Source organism: Cynoglossus semilaevis, chromosome Z (assembly GCF_000523025.1).
Source record: "Cynoglossus semilaevis isolate Cse_v1.0 chromosome Z, Cse_v1.0, whole genome shotgun sequence".
Taxonomy (NCBI): Eukaryota; Metazoa; Chordata; class Actinopteri; order Pleuronectiformes; family Cynoglossidae; genus Cynoglossus; species Cynoglossus semilaevis.
This window is the reverse complement of record NC_024328.1, coordinates 20908993-20935003: the sequence shown is the minus strand read 5'-3', so window position 1 is coordinate 20935003 and position 26011 is coordinate 20908993. Positions and strand designations below refer to the sequence as shown.

General features: G+C 40.1%; 1 protein-coding gene across 3 annotated transcripts in view; it reads left to right on the top strand.

Annotated features, from left to right (window-relative positions):
- The window catches only part of grid2 (glutamate receptor, ionotropic, delta 2), a 254308-nt gene that overhangs the window by 111510 nt on the left and 116787 nt on the right, over window positions 1-26011 (top strand). For all 3 annotated transcript variants that reach the window (XM_008336887.3, XM_025053042.1, XM_017043061.2), the window contains exon 10: window positions 17870-18008. In XM_008336887.3, the coding sequence (XP_008335109.1) occupies window positions 17870-18008 (139 nt within the window). The remainder of the gene's footprint in view (window positions 1-17869; window positions 18009-26011) is intronic.

Genomic DNA, 26011 nt, shown 5'->3' with positions numbered 1-26011 from the left:
AGAGGGACACCGTGGAGGAAACAGACTGTTTCTGTGGGTGTGTGCACACATGTGTGAATTATTATTACCGAGTCCCTGTCACCACCACTGTGGATGAGTGTCTGAATTAGAGCTAACTTTGTTAGACTGGCAAACACTGTTGCACTCAAAGAAACACTGCGAACCACATGTTTGTATCATATGAAAAGAACTTCACATAAATGAAGACTCTTTGCCACAGGCCAACGTTGGCACTGTGATCTCCCCATCTGCTTTTCCACACTTTTGTGCACCACCCTGATGTGCAACTATCTGTCCTTGTTTAGGGACAAGTGCACAGACGTGTGTATTTCTGTGATTTCTGTGACATTTCTTATGCATATAGCTATACTTGTACTATATATTTCAGTGGCATGTGTGCTTGAAGGAACATTTTTGAGGTTTTTAGGCTCAGTTTGATTTAGAATTGGAATGATGGTCAAATAACAGTAAGACTGTAGACTGTATCCAGAGACATAATACATAAAGGGTTCCAAAGTTTTTTCAGCAACGGTACATTTTGCATTAAAAAAAAACCTGTGGCTCACCACAAACAAAAATGTTCCAAAAAATATATGTAAATATAATGATCATCTTGTTTCAGGTTACTTACAATTTACACACTCAAAATTAATGTGTGGCCTATTTAGTTGACCACAGCCCTGATATGCTCACAGAAAAAGATTTGAAGTCTGTTCCTATTTTGTGCTACCACCTAGAAGAGAAGTATTTAATTTTTCTGCCTGTCACAGTTAGATTGTCAAACAAAGACAAATTATTTGCAGTTAATAAATTATGGTTTTCATTACTGTTGGGAATCACTGTCATTAACATTGCAGTATGTCTATTGGAAGTGCTTACTTGCGTGTGTGAAACAGGGAGATAGGAAATATTTGTGTCCTTTTCATAGACCAATTAATTTGTAATCAAAACACCACAGTTGTTTCTCAGTTTTCCTCCTTCCTCCCTTTTGTGTTTCAGTCCTTCTGTCATACAGTGGCTTTTCATTCTTCACTTTTCTTCACTCAGTGCTGACTTTTCTCAACGTGAGTTGTGCTCAAATTCACTTCCCATTCCCTCACACAATTCCTCCATGTGTCTCTCCCTCTATCATTATCTCTGGGCCTGCTGTGCCAGACTGCTGGAAAGACAACACTATCATCATTTTCCTGCCTCTTTATGGCCCCCTCTAATCCATTATCTCCTTCCTGCAGCACAGTTTTTCTGATGTGAAGTGGACCAAACTTCAGAACCCCTATGACTCTTGACTGCCCTCCACACCAAAAAACAAAAACAAAAACAAAATACATTCTCACTAGTTCCATAAATACCTGTCCGTCCTTACTTCTTCTCCCTCTCTTGGCCTCTTCTCACCCCTTCTTCTACTTTCCATTAAGTGCAATCCTGTCTGGTCATCCTATTTTTTAATATTGCTCATACCTTATGAGCTGCAGTTAATATACAACAAGCCACTTTTTATTCAAAACCTTTTTCATCCCTTCTGCCTGTGGCGCGTGGATTCTTCTATCATAACACCTACATTAAAATAATTAGACCCGCGTTCATCATGGACCCTTAGTCTATGGAGGATGACACTTGTCTCTGTTTATTTATGTACAGTGAGTCCACAAATTATCATGGACAAGCATGAATTTATAGCACTGCTTTGAAGAGCCACTAAGCCACTGCATAAGTAGCCCAAAATAATATCTCTAGAGCAGTGGTTCTCAAACCTTTTATACTCTGTACCACCTGAGAAAGCATTTAGCTCTCTGAGTACCACCATGATGACCAACATTAGAATATAGCAGCATAGGCTTTCCCTATTAACTTAACCACCACACAGGAGAGATGTTAATTTATCATGATGGTTATTTATTGTCACCTTAGCACTGCATTGCAGCAGAAAAACAAGTAAATAAATAAAAAGACCAGACATCCTATTTCTTAATTTTAGTAGCATTTTTTCTAAATGTTGTGTTAATTGTGCATGGTATGTTTCAAATTTATTGAATTGAAAATGTAAATGTGAAAATATAAATTTTCCCTGCGTACTACCAGTGGTACACAACACTTTTTTTTCCTAATGGCATTTAAATAGTCATAAATGGTTGGGATTACTCATAGTTATATAAGTCTCAGTTGTTGTTTTTTCAGTTGCTTTAATACATACTTTTTTTTTTGATCTTCACACTTTTGGAATCCATTCACAGGCTGGATTGGATGGTTTGGTGGGCTAAATTTAGCCTACGGGCTATCAATTGATCATCACTGCAATACAGCATGGTGACATCTCTGCAAACGTTTGTTTGAGCTAGTCACTCTTGTTAAGATAATTAGTTCAGAATCCCAATTCTCCTAGCAATAAATTATTAATTGAATTATTTAACATAAACATAGCTAATAATACTACAAGGAGTGAACAACAGAGACCTAAGATGCAAAAAAGGTCTGTTTACACAGATGTAAAAAACATCTGTCATTGTACTAGAAAAAGAAACAATGGAATCCATTCTAGATAGGGTTAAGTGTTTAAGAGGAACAAGTAGGAACAAAAACGTCCTTTTCTTCAACCTTAGTTTCCTATTGTTAGATGGAAACGATTATTATGTGTGTTTTTCTTGCATTTGTGCATTTTTGACAATGTCATTCTGCTTTAAATGTCCTATGTTTTCAACATGTTGGGCAAAAAAATCAAGTTTTTAGTTCTCAACCTAACATTGAAAAACTTTGTTTACTCTTGTCTGCATATTTACATATTTTGCGTTGTACACAGGTTTACGTTGGCCCTTTACCTATACAGAGCCTAACTAGAACCTGCAGATAATCCTGTAAGAATGTTTTACCTCACAGTTTACTCAATTGATTGATATAAAAAATTGTGTCCCCTATAAATGTGTCAGCTCAGGCAAGGTTTGTCTTGTTCTCATCACATCCTCCAGTCAGAGATGCTCCAGCTAACAAAAACCTTGATGAAATCTATTTCCGGTTGTTAACTGGCTGAGATAAACAGACCTTGTGAATTCCATTTTTTTCCAATCAAATGTTGAAAAGGTTGGGCTCTGAGCAGAGTGCCATTGGAAAAAATAATGGATTTATCGTCCTCTTGTGCTCACATTAAACATTTCCCGATTATTTAGCGAATATTTAATTAGTCCAGGCCAATCTGATGAGTGATTTCAGTTAAAAAAAATAAGTCAGTATATGTTAAGATAAAATATCAATCTCACAATTTCTACCGGATCAATAGGACAAGGTAATGTGACATTTTATTAAAAAAATACAATAGAGTCCAGTATCTGTTGGCCCTTCTCCATCTAATCAGTAAAAGCCACAGCATCCCAATTAGCCAGGGTAACCTTCAGTGACTGGATATTTTCATAGCTTGCATTTGACCCTACACGCAGAAAGCTCCTAGAGCCAATCAGTCAACTGGACGGCAGCAGAGGAGGAATGGGATACGATAGGACAGCAGAGCACTGTACACCTTGTTAGACATCTTGTTAGTTTTCAGTCAGTCATTATAGTGTGTGTGTGCTGAGGCAGGTCAATATGATAATAGAGCCGAGTTGAAACTGAAAGTGAGGAGGACTGGCTTTATTTTCCAGAGTGGTCAGAGCAACAGATGCCCTTAAATACATCCAATTCAGAGAAGTCAGGAGAAAAGAGTGTTTTAAATATTTTTTTTATAAAAAATAAATTCTAAATTGTATTGTTAAATTATATTGTAAATGTTGGTATGAGACTGTGGTTTATTTGTCTGAACTTTGGCTCAATGCCCACACTGTTAAATGGAGGTAAGGGTAAAAATGTTGTTAATTTAAACATTATTGGCAGATATGTATTTATTTTAGTTCAGTGAAAACTCACCTGTCCTAAATTCTTAACACTAAACACTTTCTACACATATGGAGCCTTCCATTCCTCTTTTTCCTGTCAATGTGTGTATTTTGGTATATTTTCGAAGTCTTGGATGCAGAATAGCCCACGTGCTCATAAAAGAGACAGACAGCAACAAAATGGCAGAACCACCGAGAAGTGCACATTTTGCACTCTATATGTTCTGTTTCTGCTTCTCTCAGAGTGGAACATTATCTCACCATCTTCAATCAATTTATACTTCAACTGGGTTGACGCACCCCCAATTCCTCACACAACAAGCTAGCTCACGGACTCTTTGGGAATCCCTGAATTGTAATGTATTGAGTGTAAGAGATTGTTATTCTTCATATGTGTGAATGGTCCAGGGTGTACCCGCCCTCACCCAATGACTGCTGGGATTGGCTCCAGCTCCAGTGATTCTGAGAAGGGTTAAGTGGTAGCAGATACATGAATATTTACAGCCCCAGTCCACAGTCCAACAGTCACAGTGCCAGAAGAATATTTACATTACAGAAAGTGAAGAAGACAATTATGTTTCTCAGTGGAGTGAGAGTGAAGTGTTCTTGAATACTGCAGTGTTTCACGATGCCCTTATGATTTTATTTGTACTACTGTCAACATAATGGCCCGGAGTCCTGTAATTGTTAGTGAGTACTATGAGTACTCAGTGAATCACTCAGAGGAAACCTTGTCATTTACTGTACTATACTCACTTACCTACTTTAATGTTTCCCAAAGACAACATTAAGAAAGGATTGTGATGGAGAGTCTAGTATGTTTGTATATTTGTTTTTCATTTATATATTAATGATGGGGAATGTTATGTTATTTGATTGATAACATCTATGTCCGGCGGTCACTGTGTTCTTCCAAACAAAATGATCAAACACATTTACAGTCTGACAAACAAACACCCGCTGAGCCTATTTAATCTATTTACACAGTTCCAGACTCGCTTTCCTCAGTGTAATTGTGTCTGGTTCATTCTCCCCCATGCCTACATTCACTGTGGCTCTCTCTGTCTCTGATCTGCTCTGTTTTCAATTCCCAGTGTACTATAATGTGATATAAAATCAAGATAACATAAATTCACTAACCATGTTTTTATAATGCTGCAGAACCGTCTGTGCTACTTGTGGAGCTATTCCTTTCTTTTTTTTTCTTTTCTGATTTCCTTATATTATTTCTTTCTTTATTCCAATTTTGATTGTCTATTTTTCCTCTCCCTTTCCTTCCTTCCTTCCAACCTTCATTCATTTAACTAAATGCACATATTAGCTGGTCAATTTTGATAACAGCCTTCCCCCCTCATTTTCTTCTGTGTAATTATTGTCAAATTTAATACAACCATTACAACCATTGGTGTGTTATGTATAGTATTTAAAACGTGTATAAAGATACAGCTAATGCATGGCTTTATTGTTTAATCATCTTTTTTTTATTTTTCAAATATATATATCCAATAGTTTTGCCTCTTGAGACCCTCAAGAGCCCCAATTGTTTTCCTTTTGTCTGTGAGTGCACCGCACTGTCTGGATGTTTAATAGTCTCTTGTGCACACCGTTACAATTTGTGTCCTGCTGGGAGTCCGCAGTATATCGGTACTGAATGTCAGGACCAACAAAGTCCAAAACAATTTGTCAACATCCAAAGTGAATCCGAGCCAATATGAAATTTTTATCCATCCCTTGCAAATATTAATATATTTTTAAACCAACTACCACAAGGCAAACACTACGCTGGTGCTGGCTGAATTCTGCGTATGGAGGACAAAGCCAAATCAAATATGCAAATCATAAAACGATTTCCATACCGAATCGGTTGAGGCCCGGGTTAACAACGACCGCCAATAGTGCCGTTGACCTACAGGGCACTGATGGAAATTGGACTACTGTTGGTCAAAGACAGAGAAGAAGAGGAGGGCGTTTGGTTGGAAGAAAAAGAGAAAAGAGGAAGAATAAAAGTGTTGGTCTGAAGTTTGGAACTCTGAATGTAGGTACAATGACAGGGAAAAGTAGAGAACTAGCTGATGTGATGGAGAGAAGAAGAGTAGACATTGTGTGTGTGCAGGAGACCAGGTGGAATGGCAGCAAGGCTAGAAACATTGGAGGAGGCTACAAGCTGTTTTATCATGGTTCAGATGGGAAGAGAAATGGAGTAGGGGTGATCCTAAAGGAAGAATATGCAAAAAATGTGGTGGAGGTGAAATGAGAGTCAGACAGGTGACTCCTGTCTGAGTCACCTGTGACTCCTTCTATTCACACAGGTGACACACACTGATGTGTGTGAAGGTAGAAATAGAAGGAGTGATGATAAATGTTGTTAGTGGTTATGCCCCACAGGTGAGCTGTGAGTTGGAAGAAAAGGAGAAGTTCTGGAAGGAGCTGGATTGGATGATAGAGAGTATCCCCAGGGGAGAGAGAGTGGTGGTTGGAGCAGACCTTAATGGTCATGTAGGGGAAGAGAACAGAGGAGATGAGGAAGTGATAGGTAGGTTTGGTGTTAGGGAGGGAAACTTGGAAGGACAGGCAGTGGTAGATTTCGCGAAGAGAATGGAAATGGCTGTGGTAAACACATATTTCCAAAAGAAAGAAGAACACAGGGTGATGTACAAGAGTGGAGGCAGATCCACACAGATAGATTATATTCCATGTAGAAGAGGTAATCTGAGGGAGATTAATGACTGTAAGGTGGTGTAAGGTGAGAGTGTTGCCAAACAACATTGCATGGTAGTGTGCAAAATGACGATGGAGGTGAAAAAAAGGAAGAGAGTGAAGACAAAGCAAAAGATCAAGTGGTGGAAATGAAGGAAAGAGACATGTTGTGAAGACTTCAGGAAGAAAGTAGGGGCAGTTCTGGGCTGTGTTGAGGAATTCCCAGATAATTGGGGGACTACAGCTTCAGTGATTAGGGAGACAGGTAGGAAGGTGCCAGGTATGTCCTCTGGGTAGAGAAAGGAGGACAAAGAGACCTGGTGGTGGAATGATGAGATCCAGGAGAGTGTGCAGAGAAAGAGATTAGCGAAGAAGAAATGGGATAGTGACAGAACAGAAGAGAACAGACTGGAGTACAAAGAGAGGACAAGGGAGGTGAAGAGGGATGTGGCCAAGGCCAAACAAAAGGCATATGAGGAATTGTAGGAGAGTTTGGACACATCATGCCTAGGAAGAGTACCACAAAAATTTATCAAATAAATATTTCTCTTTGTAATCTTAATACAATTCCCCATCATTTCAACAATCTCCCTGGTATGAGACTACTAAAGTTCAATCTAATCTCATCTGTGTTCTTTTCTTTGGCCAAGTGTAGTTTTACTACAGTTTGTACTTTAGTCCTTTGGTTTAATTATTATCATGGTCTTAAGTCTCAAGTATTTATCTTCAGGCACAGACCTACTCACACTCTTGTACCGTATTACAGCAGCCTTAATAGTCACACCACTACAGCACCATGTCTGGCAACATCAAGATTGTCTCTGTGGCAATTAATCCTGTCAACAAGAGTGGATATTTCACCAGTGGTGATCAGCTCACAGGACAAATCAGTTTACAACTGGATGGTGACTCTAAAATAAACTCACTGAGCATCAAGATGAAGGGAAAAGCAGAAGTGCAGTGGACCGAGCATTCTGGAAGTACTTCAGTGACTTACTATGACAAGCAAAAGTACTTCAGTGTCACGCAGTTTATTATTCCAGAAGAACAAGGTCAGTACAATACTGGGCTTATTCTGTTTATAATTGTGTTGTATGATGCTTCAGCAGAGAGGTAAATGTTAAATTCAAGTTCATTTTAGACTAATTATATTTAGTTTTTAGTTTATTTAGTATTTATTCAGACAGGAAGGTTTGGAGAAAAAGCTAGAGAAGCCAGATTGAGATGGTTTGGACATGTGCAGAGGAGGGACAGTGGATACATTGGTAGAAGAATGTTAGAGATGGAGCTACCAGGTAGGAGAAAAACAGGAAGGCCAAAGAGAAGATATATGGATACAGTGAGGGAGGACATACAGATAGTTGGAGTCAGAGTAGACGATACCGAGAACAGTGAGAGATGGAAATCAGTGATTCGCTGTGGCAACCCCTGAAAAAGGGACAAAGCCAAAAGAAAAAGAAGAGGACAGAAGTGCTGTATACAGTAAATATTGTGGATTTATCTTCTTCACCTGAGCCCTGTGCTCAAGACAGGAAAATTAAAGTGCTCATCCGTGTGAGGTGCATATGCTCTCGGTTGCTCACGGATCACACACCTGCTGGGGCGCACGATTGAGGAAATGCCACGATTCGATTCGATATAGATTTTCAATTGATTAAAAATTGATTCACTGTCAGTGTCCAGAGCATAAATAAATTTGATATATATTTGTTTACTTACTTTCCAATATTATTGCATTTGACAGACAAGAAAAAAAAAAACCCAGAATGACTCAATTACAGGTAAACACTACTCAATTTCAACCTTAAGTAGGATTTATTCATTTAATCCAACTATGCAGTCTATAAGGTAACAAGTAAACTGTCAAACTGTTCAAACGAAACTGAAAATGTTTGACTTTAGCTACAAATGGCAGGCCTGAGGTAATTGGTACTACAAAAGAAAAATGCATCTATAAACTGCACAGTGCAAAGTAAAATACTTTGATAAAATAAGAGCTTTTACAATTAATTTTTACAATTAGTCTTCCCCTCCAGGCAGTAAAATCCAAAATGCTCACAAACACTTGCTTTTAGTGAAGATAGGGCAGGCTGAATAGTTTTTTTTCTGTCGCCATTCTCCGTGCACAGTGGACGTTCTCCATATGACTTATAAATTCCTTTAACCAAAGAGTTTTAGGGCAGAGATGACGGCGAGTTTAATTCAATTTAGAACGAAGCCTTTAAAGAATATTAATCAAGTTTTGGATCTTTATTAATCAATTTTGAATCGGCAAAGCTTAAATCATGATTCAAATGTGAATACATATATACATATAGACTTTCTTTTCCTGGGTGACTAATTAAATATAGTGTTTTGTACTGTATGCCAGGTGCGTACAGAATTTGTTAATGTTTTAAAGCAGTTAAAATGTTAAATCTGTGGAAGGGTGGGGGTTTCAATTTGTCAACAGACAAATGACAGAGAAATTATTATTGTTTTTATTATCCATCCAGAGTACATTTTTAAAACAGTTTCTGGAACCAAGGAGCAGAGGTGGTGAAGATTCAGGAGTTTAGGTACTTAGGATCAACTGTTCAGAGCAGAGGAAACTGTGTATGAGAGGTGAAGAATAGAGTACAGGCAGGATGAAACAATTGGAGAAAAGTGTCATGAGTGATCTGTGATAGAAGAGTGTCAGCTAAAGTGAAGGGAAAGGTTTACAGGACGGTGGTGAAGCCAGCCATGATGTATGGTTTAGAGACAGTAGCAATAGGCAGAAGACAGGAGGCGGAGGTGGCAGAGTTAAAGATGCTAAGATTCTCTTTAGGAGTGACGAGATATATATATATATATATATATATATATATATATATATATATATATATATATATATATATATATATATATATATATATATATATATATATATATATATATATATATATATATATATAATTGTGGGGAGACTTGTGCTCCTGCCATGATGTTGGTTTCCCCAGAAACTCAATGATTTCTTTGGAGACATATATTATTCCTCATTCTGCACATAGAAAATTGCTATTACAACAAGTTTGTGTGCTTGACTGGACTGCCTAACGTCCAGAATGGCTTTTTTGGTTTCTGAAGTTTCTGAAGCATCACTAAGATGAAATTCTGAAGCCCACTTGTCTGAAAGCAGACTTTTTAAACTGCTCTACATTACATTCCAGTTAGCTATTCACATTCATTCACACTCAATTTCACATCTGTTTGTCGTTTTGTTTTTAATTCAAATTTATGAATTTTTTTATTTTTTTATTTTGAACAATTGTGCCGTACGTTTCGCTACATTCGCTGATTTGATATAATTTATTGGAAATAACACACCTTTTTATGCTAAAAAGGTGACTCAAAAACATTTAAATGATACGATACTAATTTAAATTGCAAAATATATTTCTGTAATGTTTACAGCTATTTCCTTGTACTCTTTCCAGCTATTTCCAGCTTCTGGAGTCTTTTTAAGTAGTATACAAACATGTGCTGTTACTGCTGTACCCCTCTTGAAAGTGTTAAGGTTTGTTTGGACACAGGTTATTTTAGGACACCAGACAGCATGCTGGAAAGTTAGATACTATTAGTGTGGCTCTAAAATGTGAACTTCATGCATCTTGGCTCAAAACCACAACATTATTAGCCCACTGGATCCAATTGTAAATTTTGATTGCTTGAAAAATTGCTTACTACATGTAAAATCCCCCTTGCTGACAGCCAGGGTTATTAGAGGAGGCACAACCACAATACAGAGATTTAAGAGCAGGAGGCAGCAGTGGTGCTAAAGGGAGGGGGGACGGGGGGGTGAACATCATTCTTTCTATTTTTTCTTTTTTATATATCTTTCATGTTTGCCCTACAAGCAATATGTCTTTCTTATTTCCTCATTTCATTGCTGTTAAAATGTTAATCACAGGTGATTGGGGTGCAAGAGGAGGAGAAAATAAGAAATGATTCCTGCAAGTCATCAGATAAATGAAGAAAATATCCAGAGGCAGTGAAGGTGCTTATTCACTGGAGAGATTTGAAGTTTAGCAGAAAGCCACAGATAAATAAAACCCTCCTGGATGTGCCCACTGCTCCCCTGGCTTCAAAGCTGCTCTCATCTGGTGCTGCCTTTACTTCAGCATGTCAACAAGGAGGAGAGGGGAGGAGAGGAAACTAGTGAAGAGAGGAGGAGCAGAGAGGTGGGGAGGAGAGAAGAAATGCACAGTTGAATGTTTTTTTACAACTATATTTAGTTTTTTATTTCTTTGTCAAATCCATCCTATTTATTTTTTTATGGAATGAGAGGATACCAGCCTGTTTGGATCATTTTTATTACATCTAAGACGAATAAACATTGGTTTCTATAAGGACCAGTTGTCCAGATTACCCTTCCTCTTAAAATGGCAGAAACGTATTCCTAAATCCATGGTGGAATATGGGATTAATAAAACACACACAAACTCCTCCTGTCTTGCTACGGTCTCTAAACCATACATCATGGCTGGTCTCACCACCATCCTGTAAACCTTTCCCTTCACCTTAGCTGAGACTCTTCTGTCACAAATCACTCCTGACACTTTTCTCCAGCTGTTCCATTCTGCCTGTACTCTATTCTTCACCTCTCTTCCACAGTCTCCACTGCTCTGAACAGTTGATCCTAAGTACCTTACAGTACAGTAAGATCCTGCACCTTCACCACCTCTGCTCCTTGTAACCTCACTATTTCACTGTTCTGCCTTTCTGTCTTGCTGCAACTGACCTTCATTCCTTTTCTTTCTAGTGAAAACCTTCACCTCTCTAGGTTCTCTTCTAGCTGCTGCCTACTCTCACTACAGATCACAATGCCATCTGCAAACAACATAGTCCATGGGGACTCCTGTCTGACCTCATCTGTCAATCTGTCCATCACCAAAGCAAACAAGAAGGGGCTCAGGGCTGATCCTGAGTCCTCTGTCCTCCCAACAGCACACCTCACTACTGTTGTACTATTATTATACATGTCTTTCACCAAACTAACATACTTCTCTGCCACTCCTGACTTCCTCATACAAAACCACAATTCTTCCCTTGGCGCTTTGTCATATGCCTTTTCTAAATCTACAAATACACAATGTAGCTCCTTCTGACCTTCTCTGTACTCCTCCATCAGCACCCTCACGGCAAATATTGCATCTGTGGTACTCTTTCTAGGCATGAAACCATACTGTTGTTCACAAATCTCCACTTCCTGCCTCAACCTAGCTTCAACTCTTTTCCAAATCTTCATTGTATGGCTCATCAACTTTATCCCTCTGTAGTTGTTACAACTTTGTACATCACCCTTCTTATGAATAAGCACCAGAACACTTTTCCTGGCTACACCCTCACCTGCCACCACTTTATAGTCTCCAATCTACCTCAGATTACCCCTTCTACATAGAATATAATCTATCTGTGTGGACCTGCCTCCACTCTTGTACATCAGCCTGTGTTCCTCCTACCTACTGCCTGACCTTCCAAATTTCTATACCTAACACCAAACCTGCCCATCACTTCCTCATCTCCTCTGTTCTCTTCCCCTACATGACCATTAAAGTCTGATCCAATCACCACTTTCTTCTTTCCCCTGGGGATACTCTCTATCATCCAATCCTTCCAACTCACAGCCCACCTGTGGGGCATAACCACTAACAACATTAATCATCACTTCTTCTATTTCTTACCTTCACACACATCAATCTGTCTGACTCTCTTTTCACCTCCACCACATTTCTTGCATATTCTTCCTTTAGGATCACCCCTACTCCATTTGTATTACCATCTGAACCATGATAAAAGAGTTTGTACGTAGAGTACGTAAATCCTCTCAAGAATAACTTCTAAATTATCATTAGTTGTTTATGCCTATATACTTGTGTGGGGGGAGTGGTTTTCGACTTTTTATATATTATGGCTTGCCGTTTAGGAAATTAATCTTTGAATATACAGTATATACAGAAAGTCTAAATATATATATACAAAATTCCTGAATATATATACAAAAAGTCTGAATGAATATAAAGACAGTCTGAATATATAGACAGAAAGTCTGAATATATATACAAAATTCCTGAATATATATACAAAAAGTCTGAATATATATACAAAAATCCTGAATATATATACAAGATATTGACACTGTTTTGACCACAGTGCCCCAATCGGGGCGGAGCTACGTCTTCTACCACCGACCAGGCGCCACTGGAGATCCCCATAAAACAACCCCTGCATATTCCATGGTTATATTTGTAACCCAAGTATTACAAAAGAAAACAGTGAAAGCTGTGTAATAGAAAATGTAATAAATGCATTAAAGAGAATAAGAACAGATTCATAAAGGTCATAAAATCGTTAATGATCTGAGCTCACTGAATCACTGGGGGATTCAGAGTAACGTAATGATAATATAAGGGTGATAAAAATTGTTATAAGTCGTTATAAATACTTGTTTGGAAATATATTATTTCGATGTCATTATTTGATAACACTGTATGACTGTTATCTGTTATTCTGTTTCTGCAGAATGTCTGAATATATACAGAAATGTGAAGCCTATTTGACAACACTACCCTTATCGGGGCGGAGCTACGCCTGCTACCACTACCAGCAAGGCTCCTGTATGATATCCTGAAGATACGGGATGTAAAAAGTATTTTTAAAAATAAAAGCAATGCGAGACAAGCAGCTTCCATATTCACTCTTCGCTGCTTCTCTTCTCCCCTTTTCTCTCTCTTTTTTTTAACGAACCACACTTTACTCGCAACGCAGAAGAAAGAATGAACAATTCAGTACACAACAACACATTTTCTGCGAGTCGACAAGCAACCTGTGAACAAATCAATATTTTAAAGACAACACAATACACTACGTCATATGACAGCTATTAAACAAAATATCTCCAAATAAAAGTTAACATAAATGACTCTTTGCATTACTGTTGCTCTTTTCCCTTCTGGAAGACGTAAGTAATGATTGTAAGCACAATGGACAGCGTTATCAAATAATGACATATAGAAATAATATATTTCCAAACAAGTATTTATAACGGCTTATAACAATTTTTATCACCCTTACATTATCATTACGTTACTCTGAATCCCCCAGTGATTCAGTGAGCTCAGATCATTAACGATTTTATGACCTTTATGAATCTGTTCTTATTCTCTTTAATGCATTTATTACATTTTCTATTACACAGCTTTCACTGTTTTCTTTTGTAATACTTGGGTTACAAATATAACCATGGAATATGCAGGGGTTGTTTTATGGGGATCTCCAGTGGCGCCTGGTCGGTGGTAGAAGACGTAGCTCCGCCCCGATTGGGGCACTGTGGTCAAAACAGTGTCAATATCTTGTATATATATTCAGGATTTTTGTATATATATTCAGACTTTTTGTATATATATTCAGGAATTTTGTATATATATTCAGACTTTCTGTCTATATATTCAGACTGTCTTTATATTCATTCAGACTTTTTGTATATATATTCAGGAATTTTGTATATATATATTTAGACTTTCTGTATATACTGTATATTCAAAGATTAATTTCCTAAACGGCAAGCCATAATATATATATATATATATATATATAGTATATACATATAGCACACATAGGTCTGTTTGCATTAACACTGTTGTTAACTAAAATTAAAAATGGGTGAAAGCCTGACATTTCCTCTGCAGAAATTAACCTTGTTAACATAAAAAAAAACACCTGTAATCTGTGTCCCAAAGCTATTAAAACTCCAGCAGACGTCAAACTTGACCAATGTCAGGAAAAGGTTCAAACAGCAATATACTTGTCTATCTTGTGGACACTCATCTTGCAGTAGTAATATGAAACGAGTATAAATTAATCTGGTGGTGACTCCACCTTGGTGATGTAGTTACACGCTCAACCTGAGGCATGGCAAGCTAATCCTCATCATCTAGGTGTAATTATAGTGGATGGACATTACTAAGACACCATAGAGGAAGCAGGTTGATGAATGTCACTAACATTAACAAATGACAGGTCCTGGATGTGTTTAATGTTGTTTAATGTAAAATTTAAGATGGAGGATGCTATGATTGCTGTTTACAGTGTGCAGCATATGAAAGACGACACCTTTTTTTTTTACAAATGGTCATAATTTCTTTTGCCTTTTTTATCTGCCTCAACATTATGCTGTAACCCCCCCCCCCAAAAAAACAAACGACCATTAGTAGTCTGTTTTCTCTTAGAACAGGTTCTCGGTTCCCCTCCCTAATTCCAATTTAATCTAATTAACCTCATCTAATTGCAGGTTAACAATGTAAGAGATAAGAGACTAAGTCACAAACAGCTATAAATGTATGATCCGCTCGACAGTTGTAGGCAGTTGTGTCGTGTGGAGTGGGGGGTAAACATGATTTCAAACAGGGAGAGGGGACCCCAAAAATATTAGAATATTAAATTAATATATACAGTACATTGGGGTCTAACATCATGCCCATCCATGGGGGCCAGGATTTTATGGCAGTGTCCCAGGTGGTGGGAACTTTTTTAAATAATAATTTGTAACATCTGGACAATTACAAATGTGACAATATTGACGTTTGAGGAGAAGCAGGTGGACAGTCTGCATCAGGATAATGAGTCTGTCAGTGGTTTAATACAGTCAGCCAGTCAGCCACATAGTCAAGCAGGCAGGCATCCAGCTCTCTAATTAATCCATCAGTTTTGTTGACATACCTTAATCTAGTGACTCATTCATTCAAAAAAGACTGATGGGAAATAAGGCAGCAGTTAAAGTCATCAAACTATGGTGACCTAAATTGAAAGAAAAGTGTTGCAGTGTTACAGCACTACTGTATCAATCATGATTATAAGTATATAGGAAGTTAGTCATACTTATACAGGCTGTCTGCATTGTGTGGAAACAACATGAAGCCTTTGAAGGGACAGTACTTTCCCTGATCTAGAAGTTAGAATCTATGAAGCTGCACATTTGCAGTCTGAGTCATTTTTCAAATACATTGAATCTTTGAGTTTCTTGGCTCTTTTTAGGTTGTCATGTGGGGGGCACTTGAAAGCTTCCATGAATAATGCTTTGAAAAGGACCTCATTTTTGATGAAGTAAAAGAAAGAGAAAGGTTTATATTTCCTGAAAGCCACATTGAAGGGATTCAAACCTGATGATATGTCTCCAAACCATGACACAAATTCTACATTTCTTTGTTGTAAGTCACAATATACATTTAAGAAATTACTTTTATTTAGAAAACCTGACACATATATAGAGTATATGGTGCTGATGTTAGAAATACAGTTTGTATGAAGTAATAAAAACATTGTCAAAACATATTTATGGTATTTTACATATATGCAGTATATGACATATTACTTAGTGGCTGGCTGCATGTTTCTTTCCTCAGTGGTGACAGGTTGAGTCTTTTTTTTTACTAAAATTAACGTTGATCAGAATCCAGAAACTTTATTGTATCTTGATAGACTTCAGAAATCATGAGCTGTCCTGAATCATATATAAACAATATTTTTACAGTACTATGTGATGTAGACTGTCTTTGTGGAATGCTAATGAAGGTCTCTTGCACCACCTGCTTCTTTGCCTCAAATGAGAAAATAAAATCCAGTTCCTTTTAGAAGTTCTTTCTGTTTGGGAACAGTCAAAAACCTAATGTTACAAGTTAAAACAAATGTTCCTAAGCTTCAAAAGATCCATCCAGGTTTAGTTAAATGTTTGATGTGTCCTCTCGATAAACACAGTGAACACAGCCCAACATAATTATAATGATCAAACATGTCAAAGTGGTGGGAGACGCTTGAGAGCTAAGGTTCAAACATGTTTTAGTTAATAAATCAGACATGTTTAAATAATTGCATCTGTCATAGATCTATTGAATATACCTTGATTCTTACGTATAAATATTCAGACCATGTTTATACATATATACGCAGTTAAAATGTATTGATTAAAATGCTGACATTACAAGTTCATGTAATAAACAATCTTTACATAAAAAGAGCTACTTGCTCAGTTGTAGATGAGCGGATCATAACTCAATTAGCTCAAACGGAATTTCCCTGTTGAAATTAATATTTCATAAAGGTACTCGTTCTGCAGTAGATTTTCTTCCTGGTGTCCTAATTAGCTCTTTACAGACTTTGCCAGGATGAAGCCCAAATTCCCCAAATTGCTCCTGCTGGTGAAATCCTCAACAGAGATGATGTTTTAAAGGCATTTTAGGATACTGAAGATGTAGTGCTGCATATATTTGGACATTCAACTCTTAGTATAGTAAAGAATGTACTGTAAAATTGTCAATGCTATAAAGATTAAAATGTTTAATGTCTGGGCGTCTGCACTGTGTAATATAATTGATAATAACATCCTTCGTCATTTACTCAACCAAGTTTATTTTTTTCACATGAAAAATCCATCCTAGAAGTATTTGGGAATTTTATTTAACTGAAAACAAGCAGAGGGTGCTACCAATACATTTTTGAAGACTTAAAAGTCATCACAGACACAGAAACAGAATGATGCTGGAGGCCAGAAGAGCAGAAAAAGGGAGGTGGTAGTGGTCATTTCTGGCAGGTAACAAGAAGAAACAGTGAGGCTGCAACCGCTCACAGATCCAAGTATTTGTTACGCAAATGTGAGTCAACAATGTCATTATAATATGAATGCAAGGTGTAGCTTAACACAGCAGCTTAGCACAGAGTTGAAGAAAGTAGACAATAACATTGATATAATGCTGTGAATGAACATTTATTTGTTTATTTATCAGGTCAGAGTGTCGTTTTTTGTTTGTTTTTTTGTGGCTAATTTGAGGCATTTAGCCTTTTTACTGCAGCACAGTAGGACTTTAAAGGACGGGCGATAAAAGCTGTTGATTATTTCAAATTTGAACTTTTTTATTGTAACATGCTCCATGCAGAATCATTATGGGGTGGCCTGTCAACATTTGTACATCCTGTTGATTGAAGGTGTTTTCTAATAATTTATTTTAACAGCAGGGTATGTTATTTAAGACATAACCAACTGAACTGAACACAGAATTGTTATCACAGGACAAAAACCCCTTTGGGTTTAGCTCCTGGCAGAACACAAATCCTCAACCCTATCTTACCTTATGTACTGTATATCTGTACATGTAAACATCCGATCTTCTGTTTAATCCCTAATGCAATCTTTCACAATCTCCTTCTTTTTCTTTACATCAAGGAAGTTATGCTATCTAAAAGTTTCCTCATCGTTTTTTGCGGTAATTACATTTCTAATTTTCTTGTCTTTTGTCCTGCAGGTGGCGAGGTGCCCTATACAACTCTGGCTACAAGGATGATGATGGGTGTTTGGTGGATGTTTGCTCTGATCGTCATCTCATCGTACACAGCAAACCTTGCAGCATTCCTCACCATCACACGTATAGAGAACTCCATACAGTGAGTAAAACATTCAATCAATTTTCTACTCTTTGTGAAACGTATGCCTGTATCAGTCAGTTTTTAAAAGACATCATTAGAGGGAAAAATTAAATAAAAAAGGGAGGTAAATTTGTGTTTTTTTAGAGATCATCAGTTTTGGGTTTTATTGAACCACCGTGTCATCCTCTAAAATAAGAGTGTTTACTGTTTGTTGGTAACTGTGCTACCATTGCAGTGCAGTTCGTGTTTGAGCCCTTACTTTGTTTAGAAATGGTACCTTATCAGTGTCTGCAAATTTGAACATGAAGAAGCAATAACAGTTTCTGTTCTTTGCTGAAGAAGCTGTTCACACTCTTCGCTCAGTGCTCACTGGGTAATTTATGTGATGTGCCATCTAGTGGTCACCTTGTTGATTTGGTCCACTGATAGACAGACAGACAGGCAGACATATGAAAATGCAGGCTGGTGGTCTGGGCATTGCTGCCTGACGCACCTCCACCAGTGCCCTTGTGCTGGCGTGCTCATCTGAACACCTCCCTGGGCCCCACTAGTGCCTGAGTGTCACTAGTGTTGCCAACTTACCTCAAGGGTGATTTTCTTTGGTATGATCAAGGGGTGGGGATTAGGGCTGTGGCTGGGGCATTATTGGGGTCATCCTTATATTTACCTTCAGGGTTAAGGGGCTGAGGTAACTCCAGGGCATAGTCGATGAGTTGATGGGGGATCTGCCCTGGATGACTGCAGAGTGTTCTACACACCCTGGGAATTGTACACAGGTTTCTGGCAGCTGGTGTCAATGTACCTGATGCTAGTCAGGAAGTTGGTCAGCCTCTTGGCCAGTACGGAGAAAAAGATAATTCCTTCCACATTCAGGAGTGTGATGCTCCTGAACTGGCTAGATGGTGGTGGATATTGCCTCCTTCGGGATAAAAACTGTAACTGCCCTTTGCCATTCTGAGGGGATGGCTTGGCTCTTCCAGGCCACCCTCATGAGGTTCCACAGAAGTTTATAGACCCTAGGGCAATACTTGTACAGTTTGTAAAGTATCCCGTTGGCGCCTGGGGCTGAGGCTGCTCTTGCTTTCTGAACATCTTCTGCGACCTCACTCACCTTAGGGAGAACAGCATCGAATGGGAAGGATGGGGGCCGGGGCGAGGAACGTAACCAGGAGATCTCAGCGGAGTTGATCTTGCTGGGTCACTGTATTGCTCCCTGAAGTGATCCTCCAGCTCCGATTTTGTGATCCCCAGCTTCCCGCTTCTCTTGTCCTCTAGAAGCTGTCTTGCATGCTTGAAGGCATTTTTGTAGAAGTTGCTCCTCTCCTTTTCCTTCCGCCTCCTGTGTTTCTGGATGCACTCTGCCCTCTGCAGGCTGGCAAGGTTCTTCTTCACCTCCTCCCACAGTGGTTTCAGGTCCTCCTTCTCCTCTTCACCTGCTTTCCTCCACTGCTTTCGGATCTGATGCCGCCTCTTCACCAACTGCTCGATCTCCCTCTCCCTTTGTCCCTTCTGCCTTTGCCCTACGGTCTGTCTTACAGCCATTACTCCAAACCTACCTCTACACTTCCCGTACAGGAAGTCTCCAAAGCAGTTTAGCTTGGTCTCTACTTGGCCACGTAGTGAGTGCTCTAAGATGCTAACCAGGTCTGTGTCCAGCTGTTGCCACACTGCCACCTTGTTGGCTTTGGGCTGCCTTCCTCTCTGTCCTCTGGCCTGGTTCCTGGTTATGGGGGTTTTGTTGTGTTCTAAGGTTCGTTGGTGTTTTGGGGGTATTCTCCTCAGTGCCACTTTCAGAGGAATAGGTATCCACCAGGGGTCCTTCTGTGTCCTCCGCTTGCCTTCCTTCAGCAGCATTGGAACCCTCAGCGCCGTGGTTAGTGTTGTCGGCATGTTCTTTTATTGGATAATGAAGAGAAGCAATCAGGTTCCAATTGAAGCGGTCTTTATTTGCAGAGCTCTGGGTTGTTATGCTTGTGTTACAGGATGCGCATCGACAGCCAAATTCTAATTCTAATTTCCATCCCCTCCAGTACACCGAGTGCATACTTTTATATCAACAATACATATTTTCCAAGAATGAATGTACAATACATATTTTCCAAGAATAAATGTCTATGTGGGTTCTAAAGTGTATCTTCCAAGAATTAATGTCTATCTATTTTTTGTTTTTGTAATTTATGTTTGAGCCAAAGCATCTTTTCCACCTCACCTAAGTGGTGGTTCTTGAAGTGAGTGCCATTGTCTGAGCTGATTAGTCTGGGGAAGGCATGTGTTGGAATGTAATGGTTCAGTAGGTGTTTTATCACTGATTGTGCCCTTTCCTTTTTACAAGGATAGGCTTCTGGCCATCCCGAGTAGCAGTCTACAATCACCAGGAGGCACCTGTACCCCATGACAGTACTCCCCATGTCAGTGTAGTCCATGACTATCTCCTGTCCGGGGCTCATCAGTGTCCGTCCATGATGTCCTGGTGTCGGTTTAGAAGTCGGTTTGACATTGTGTTTTTTACACATTTAGACAGTCTGTGCAGATGGATGGAAGGAAAGGGTGCCACCAGCGTTTCAGTCTACACTTTATGTTTCCATACGTGTGTCGGTCCATGTGCTTCATGAATCAGTGAGAGGAGTCGCCTCTGTGATGGTACTGGCTTACCGTCTTTTTGCCAAAGTCCATCGCACATCGCTGCTCCCATTTGTTTCCACATTGATTTTTCCTCTGGGGAGGCTTCTGCCTGCCACCCTCGGATTGCCTGTATGCCTAATGTAGGTGCTTCCTCTGAAGTCACCATCATTTGATTTTTCTGGTTCAGAATGTAGCCAGCTGCATTCATGGCTGCAATGTCAGCTGCCTCATTACCTTTTGAGATCCAATCACTACCCCCTGTGTGTCCTTTACATTTCACCACAGCGACTTCAGTGGGGAGCAAAAGACATCTGTGTAATTCTCTGATGTCGTCAAGGTGTTTTATTGGTTCTCCTGTTGCCAGTTCTTTGCCATTCTTGTAGGGTGACGTGGATAACTGTAAATGCATCTGCTGAGTCAGTGAAAATGGAAACCCTCTGTCCTACTGCTTGTTCTAAGGCTTTTGTGAGGGCTACCACTTCTGCTCTTTGTGCTGACTGTTATCCTGTTTGTCGTGGCACCTCTGCTGTTTCATAATGGTGTAGTGAGGTCATCTATACGACTGCATATGATGAGACTAGTCATGTGTCTGCTTTGAAACAGCATCCGTCTGTAAACAATTTCATGTCAGGATCAGTCAGAGGTTCTGAAGTTAGTCCTGGCCTGACCTGTGTTTGTGTTATCATCCTGTCTGCACACAAATGAGGTTCTCCTTCTGTTATGTTTTCTGCCATGTTGATTCCCTCATGTGTGAATGTGAGGTTAGGCTGAGTGAGAATTGCCTCCAGTTTCAGCTGTCTCTGTGCAGTCATGGTGAATGCTTTACTGGTGACGTACTGTACAACACTGTGGCCTGTCCTTACTGTTAAGGGGTGATGTAAAACCACATGAGCTGTTTTGAGAATGATTCTGCCTGGAGCTGAGGCAAATGCTGCGCAAGGTGGATGACGTTTTTCATAGTTGTCCATTTGTGTTGAGCAACTGAGCAAACTGCTCGTGTACCATCCCCCTTTTTCTGGTAAAGCACCGCGGAGACGCTGTGTGTTTTAGCAGAAACATCTAGGAAGAATGGACGTTTGTAGTCGGGTGTAGCCATATCAGCGGCGGAAGAGAGAGCTTGTTTCAACCTAATAAAACAAGCCTTGGCATTAGTGGTCCAATCAATGGTAGCTGACAAGTTTCTCATCCCTTTCCCATTTACCAGGATGGGAATGGATCGTGTGAGGTCAGTGTAGTTAGGTACGTAAAATCTGGAGTAGTTTGCCAGTCCCAAGAAGCTGAGCATGTGCTTAAAGGTTTTGGATGATGCAGGATGATAGAGCGGTGTAAGGAGCTAATGCCTGTGCCTTTAGCGGAAATAACACGTCCAAGGAAAGTGACTTGGGCACAGCAGCATTGAACCTTTTTCTGTGAGCATTTCAAACCTACCGAGTGTAGGTGTAACAAGAGAGAACGGGTAGCTGACAAACACGAGGCTTCCGTGAGGGCAGCAAGCAGGATATCGTCAACATACTGAACCAGAAAAATGCCCTCAGTGACGCAGAAAGTTTTGAGTAAGTCACGCAAAACAGAGTTGAAAATGCCAGGGGAGAGAACAAATCCTTGGGGCAAGCGAGTGTACGTGTAGCGTACACCCTGGAAAGTGAAAGCAAACATGTCCTGCAAGGAAACAGCGAGAGGAAGACAGAAAATAGCATTAGCAAGGTCAATGCACGTGAAATAGATATGTTCGGGTGTCAGGGGGGAGAGGGAAGCATGAGGAATTAGGAACAGGAAGTTGTGGGGTTGTGATGATGGTGTTAATAGCCCTAAGGTCATGCACCATACGGGATTTGCCCATGTCCTTCTTCAGGACAGGGAGAATGGGTGTGTTCCACGCACATGAGTCCGTTTTATGGAGAACTCCTGTGGCTAACAGACCAGAAATGGTGTCTGCGATCCACACCAAACCTTCCGGGGATGTTTGGTATTGAGGAAGGCAAACGGGACCCGATTGGAACTTAAAAGTGATGGGCGGGATAGAGGAACAGCAACCGACGTCAGTGGGGCCTGAAGACCACAGTAAAGCAGGTAAGCTATTCAACATAGCAGCAGCACCTTCAGCGTCAGAGGATTCCCTGCCATGGTGACTAAGAATGTGATTGTGTTCAAGAACAGACGAAACAGAAACAGATGGGTATAATATCTTGTAGGAGGATAGAGAGGGGGGAAAATGCAAGATGGGAACTGTGGTAGGCGACCAATCACAAGCATGGCCGCAGGAGAGGACCATAGGGCCTAAGTCTTTGGCTGAATGGTCTGCAGCTACTAACAATGTAATATGTGGAGCATAGGAAGCGACAGTGGGATCGGATGGGTCAGTCATGCGGTACCAAAGCTGTTGTTCACCAGTCAGAGCAACCTCATACGCGATGCCTGCAGGGCCGACATACATATATCCTAAAGAAAGGTCCCACTCAGAGCCCTCAATCTGTGTGAAAGAATCTTCATAACATATGTCACCATTCCTGTCATAGTATAGCATGCAGTGGTAGGGGTCAACAGGAGGAAAGTAGGGACGCAACGAGAGAAACCACGGCTTCCAAGCAGCCAACACTTCAGTCGCAGCCAGCCATGTATGAGAGGACTCACTAACAGCTGCCCAATAAATGTCTGCATAGGGATTTACTGGAGTGTCCTGCTCTTCAACAGAAGCATCAAACACGGGAAACAGGCCTTCTTGGCACGTGTAGGCAGAGCAGTGATAGGTAGAACCATCTGGGAAGCACAGTAGTAATCCATCTGGTGAACATTGGATCATGGGACAAGAAACAATCAACAAGTCACGTCCCATCAAGTTCACTGGGCAGTCAGGAGCATATACAAAGGAGTGTCTGAGTTTTTGACAGGCGAACTGAACTGTGGTGGGTTCAGTCATATGCAGGACGTTAGAGGTTCCCGCGAAACCGGTGAGAGAATTTGGCAATAGTAGAATACCTAGCGCCGCTATCTACCATAAAACACATATCGCTGTTGTTAGCCTCCTTGTGGCGGTCGGGTAGCCAGCGAGTCATTGGGAGGGCGGTGAAGACCATCAGAGTGCCCTTGACCTCGGGTTTGATGTATGGGGCGTTGAGACAAACGATGATTGGGGCAGTCACGGGAGTAGTGTCCCACATCTCCACACTCCCAGCAAGCAACCTCAGTCATGCGGCTGTGTCCACCATGAGAAGTCTGCCAACGACCACGACTTCCACCCCGTGCCACCCCACCTCTGCCAGCCTGATACTTGACATAATGGTCGGGTTGAGTGGGTCAAGGCGGTTGGGGAATGTAAGGAGGGGCTTGTGTCATCCGTGAGTGGGTCTCTGGTTCAGGTACCAATGGAGCCTGTACTTTGGGGGTCTTTTTAGCTTGCTCAGCCTGTTGTTTAGCTTCCTGCAACCTCAGTGCTAGTAGCTGCTCTTCCAGGACTTTAATTTTGGAGTGATGAGTGTCAGTTTCTGTTATGTGTCTGCGCATGTGATGTTGTACATGGGAGCACCATCTTTGGTGGTCAGCTCCGGGCATGTCATGGTTGTTTTCCATTGAACTGCTGATGGTTTTGGGCAGCCCTTTAAGGACCTCTGCCCTAAACATTTGGGAATTCATGGCAGATGTGGTGGGGGCTTCCCCCATTTTGTGTATGAATCAGCAGCACGTCTCAGGAAGTCTGCTGGGTCCTCCCCTTCCTTTGGTGTAAACACAAGGTCAGCAAAAACACAGGCAGGTACAGGGAAAACAGTTCTTAGCACAGACGTTAGAATAGTGTAGCGTTCAGCGTCTAACACTGTGGCAGATGAATCCGTTCTCCAACCGAGACAGATCGTCACTGCATCAGAGTCAGCAGCTGTACATAAGCGTGCGAGCAGAGCACGCATATCACCCACAATCAGTAATTGACCTGTTGTAACCATTGAACTCCTCCAGCAGTGATGGGTGGAAGCTGTTCAGCAAGGATGCTCAGTTCATTTAGGGAAAAGGCTTTGAAATTCATTGTCCTATGTCCGTGTATGTTATTCTTAGCCACAAGAGAAGCCATAAATCCAGTCTCCCTGTGATGGTGTACATCACGATTACGCAGTGTGTATGCTATGTCGTCATTGTTGATGTTGTCATGTTGTTCGTCCCACTTTAAATTAGCATTCCCGGCTCCCTCCCATCTACGGTTTTGTCCCATGGAGTCCTCCCATGCCATGTTCCCCTTGGTATTATGTGCTGTATTTATCTCAATTGCATCCATAGACATTAGCTCACCTCTCAGATCAAGTATTCGGCAATGTGAACTACTTTGGGCGGTAGGAGTGCTTTGAGCAGCTGGACAATGGCTGCTCTCAACAATCCATGCTAATAGATGCACTGTGAGGAAATTAGCACCATCTAGGGGTAAAGTTAAAAGTTGTTGGAGAAAAGTCCTTCATGACTCAGGCAGTTTAAGAGAGCAGCAGGATGTGTAGTCATCCTCACAGGTACTATTAACACAAAGTATTTTGTTTGCATATTATGTGCTTGAAAGAATGGGCAACAATGAGGGGTAATGGAAACAACAGTTCATACAATAATGTCTTTTCAACCTCTTTTAGAACAGATAAAACATTAAATAATTGCACCCATATTTCATTCATTATCAAAGAGTAGATGAAATAGCATAAAAGAAAAAAATAACATTTTTAAATTTTTCACTGATGCGTCTTTTCACTGAGGGCAGAATAGAATGTGATCAGTTGAGTAAGTATTTTTTTTATCACATCTTTTTTGTACTCTTTTCATGAATTAATAGGAATAAAACTGTTTGTCTGTTTTTGTAAGATGTATGAGCTGTGTGTGGGTTTTTTTTTTTTGTTTTTGTTTAATTTTGTACCATATTTTCTGGACTATAAGGCGCACTTAAAATCTTTTAATTTTCTCAAATATCGACAATGCGCCTTATAACCCGTGCGCCTGATGTATTACTTCTGGTTGTGCTTACTTTACTCGAACCGATTTTATAAACCCAAACCACACAGCGCATCACACATGATGGCACACAACTAAAACACAATGGGAGCTAACAATGCCGTTGAACTCTGTTATCACAATTAGAAGATGCTCAACAACAATTATTACAGTATAGTTGTGTAACCGAAATCCGTGCAACGTCGCGTCGTGCCTCCAAAACCTCAAAGACTCTGTGTTGTGTTTTTGTATTGTCGATGAATGGTCGATGTATAGACGACTGAGACGCATGACTGTCGATTTTTTCGTGGTCAAAAACTCCTTGTATGCGTAAAGCGTATTGCTGTGGTCCCTCTCTATATCGCGGTTCTACTTTTGCTCCCGCAGTATATCGCGGATTTCTTAATCCAATCTTTAAACATTAAAAATGTTTTAATTTCCAATAT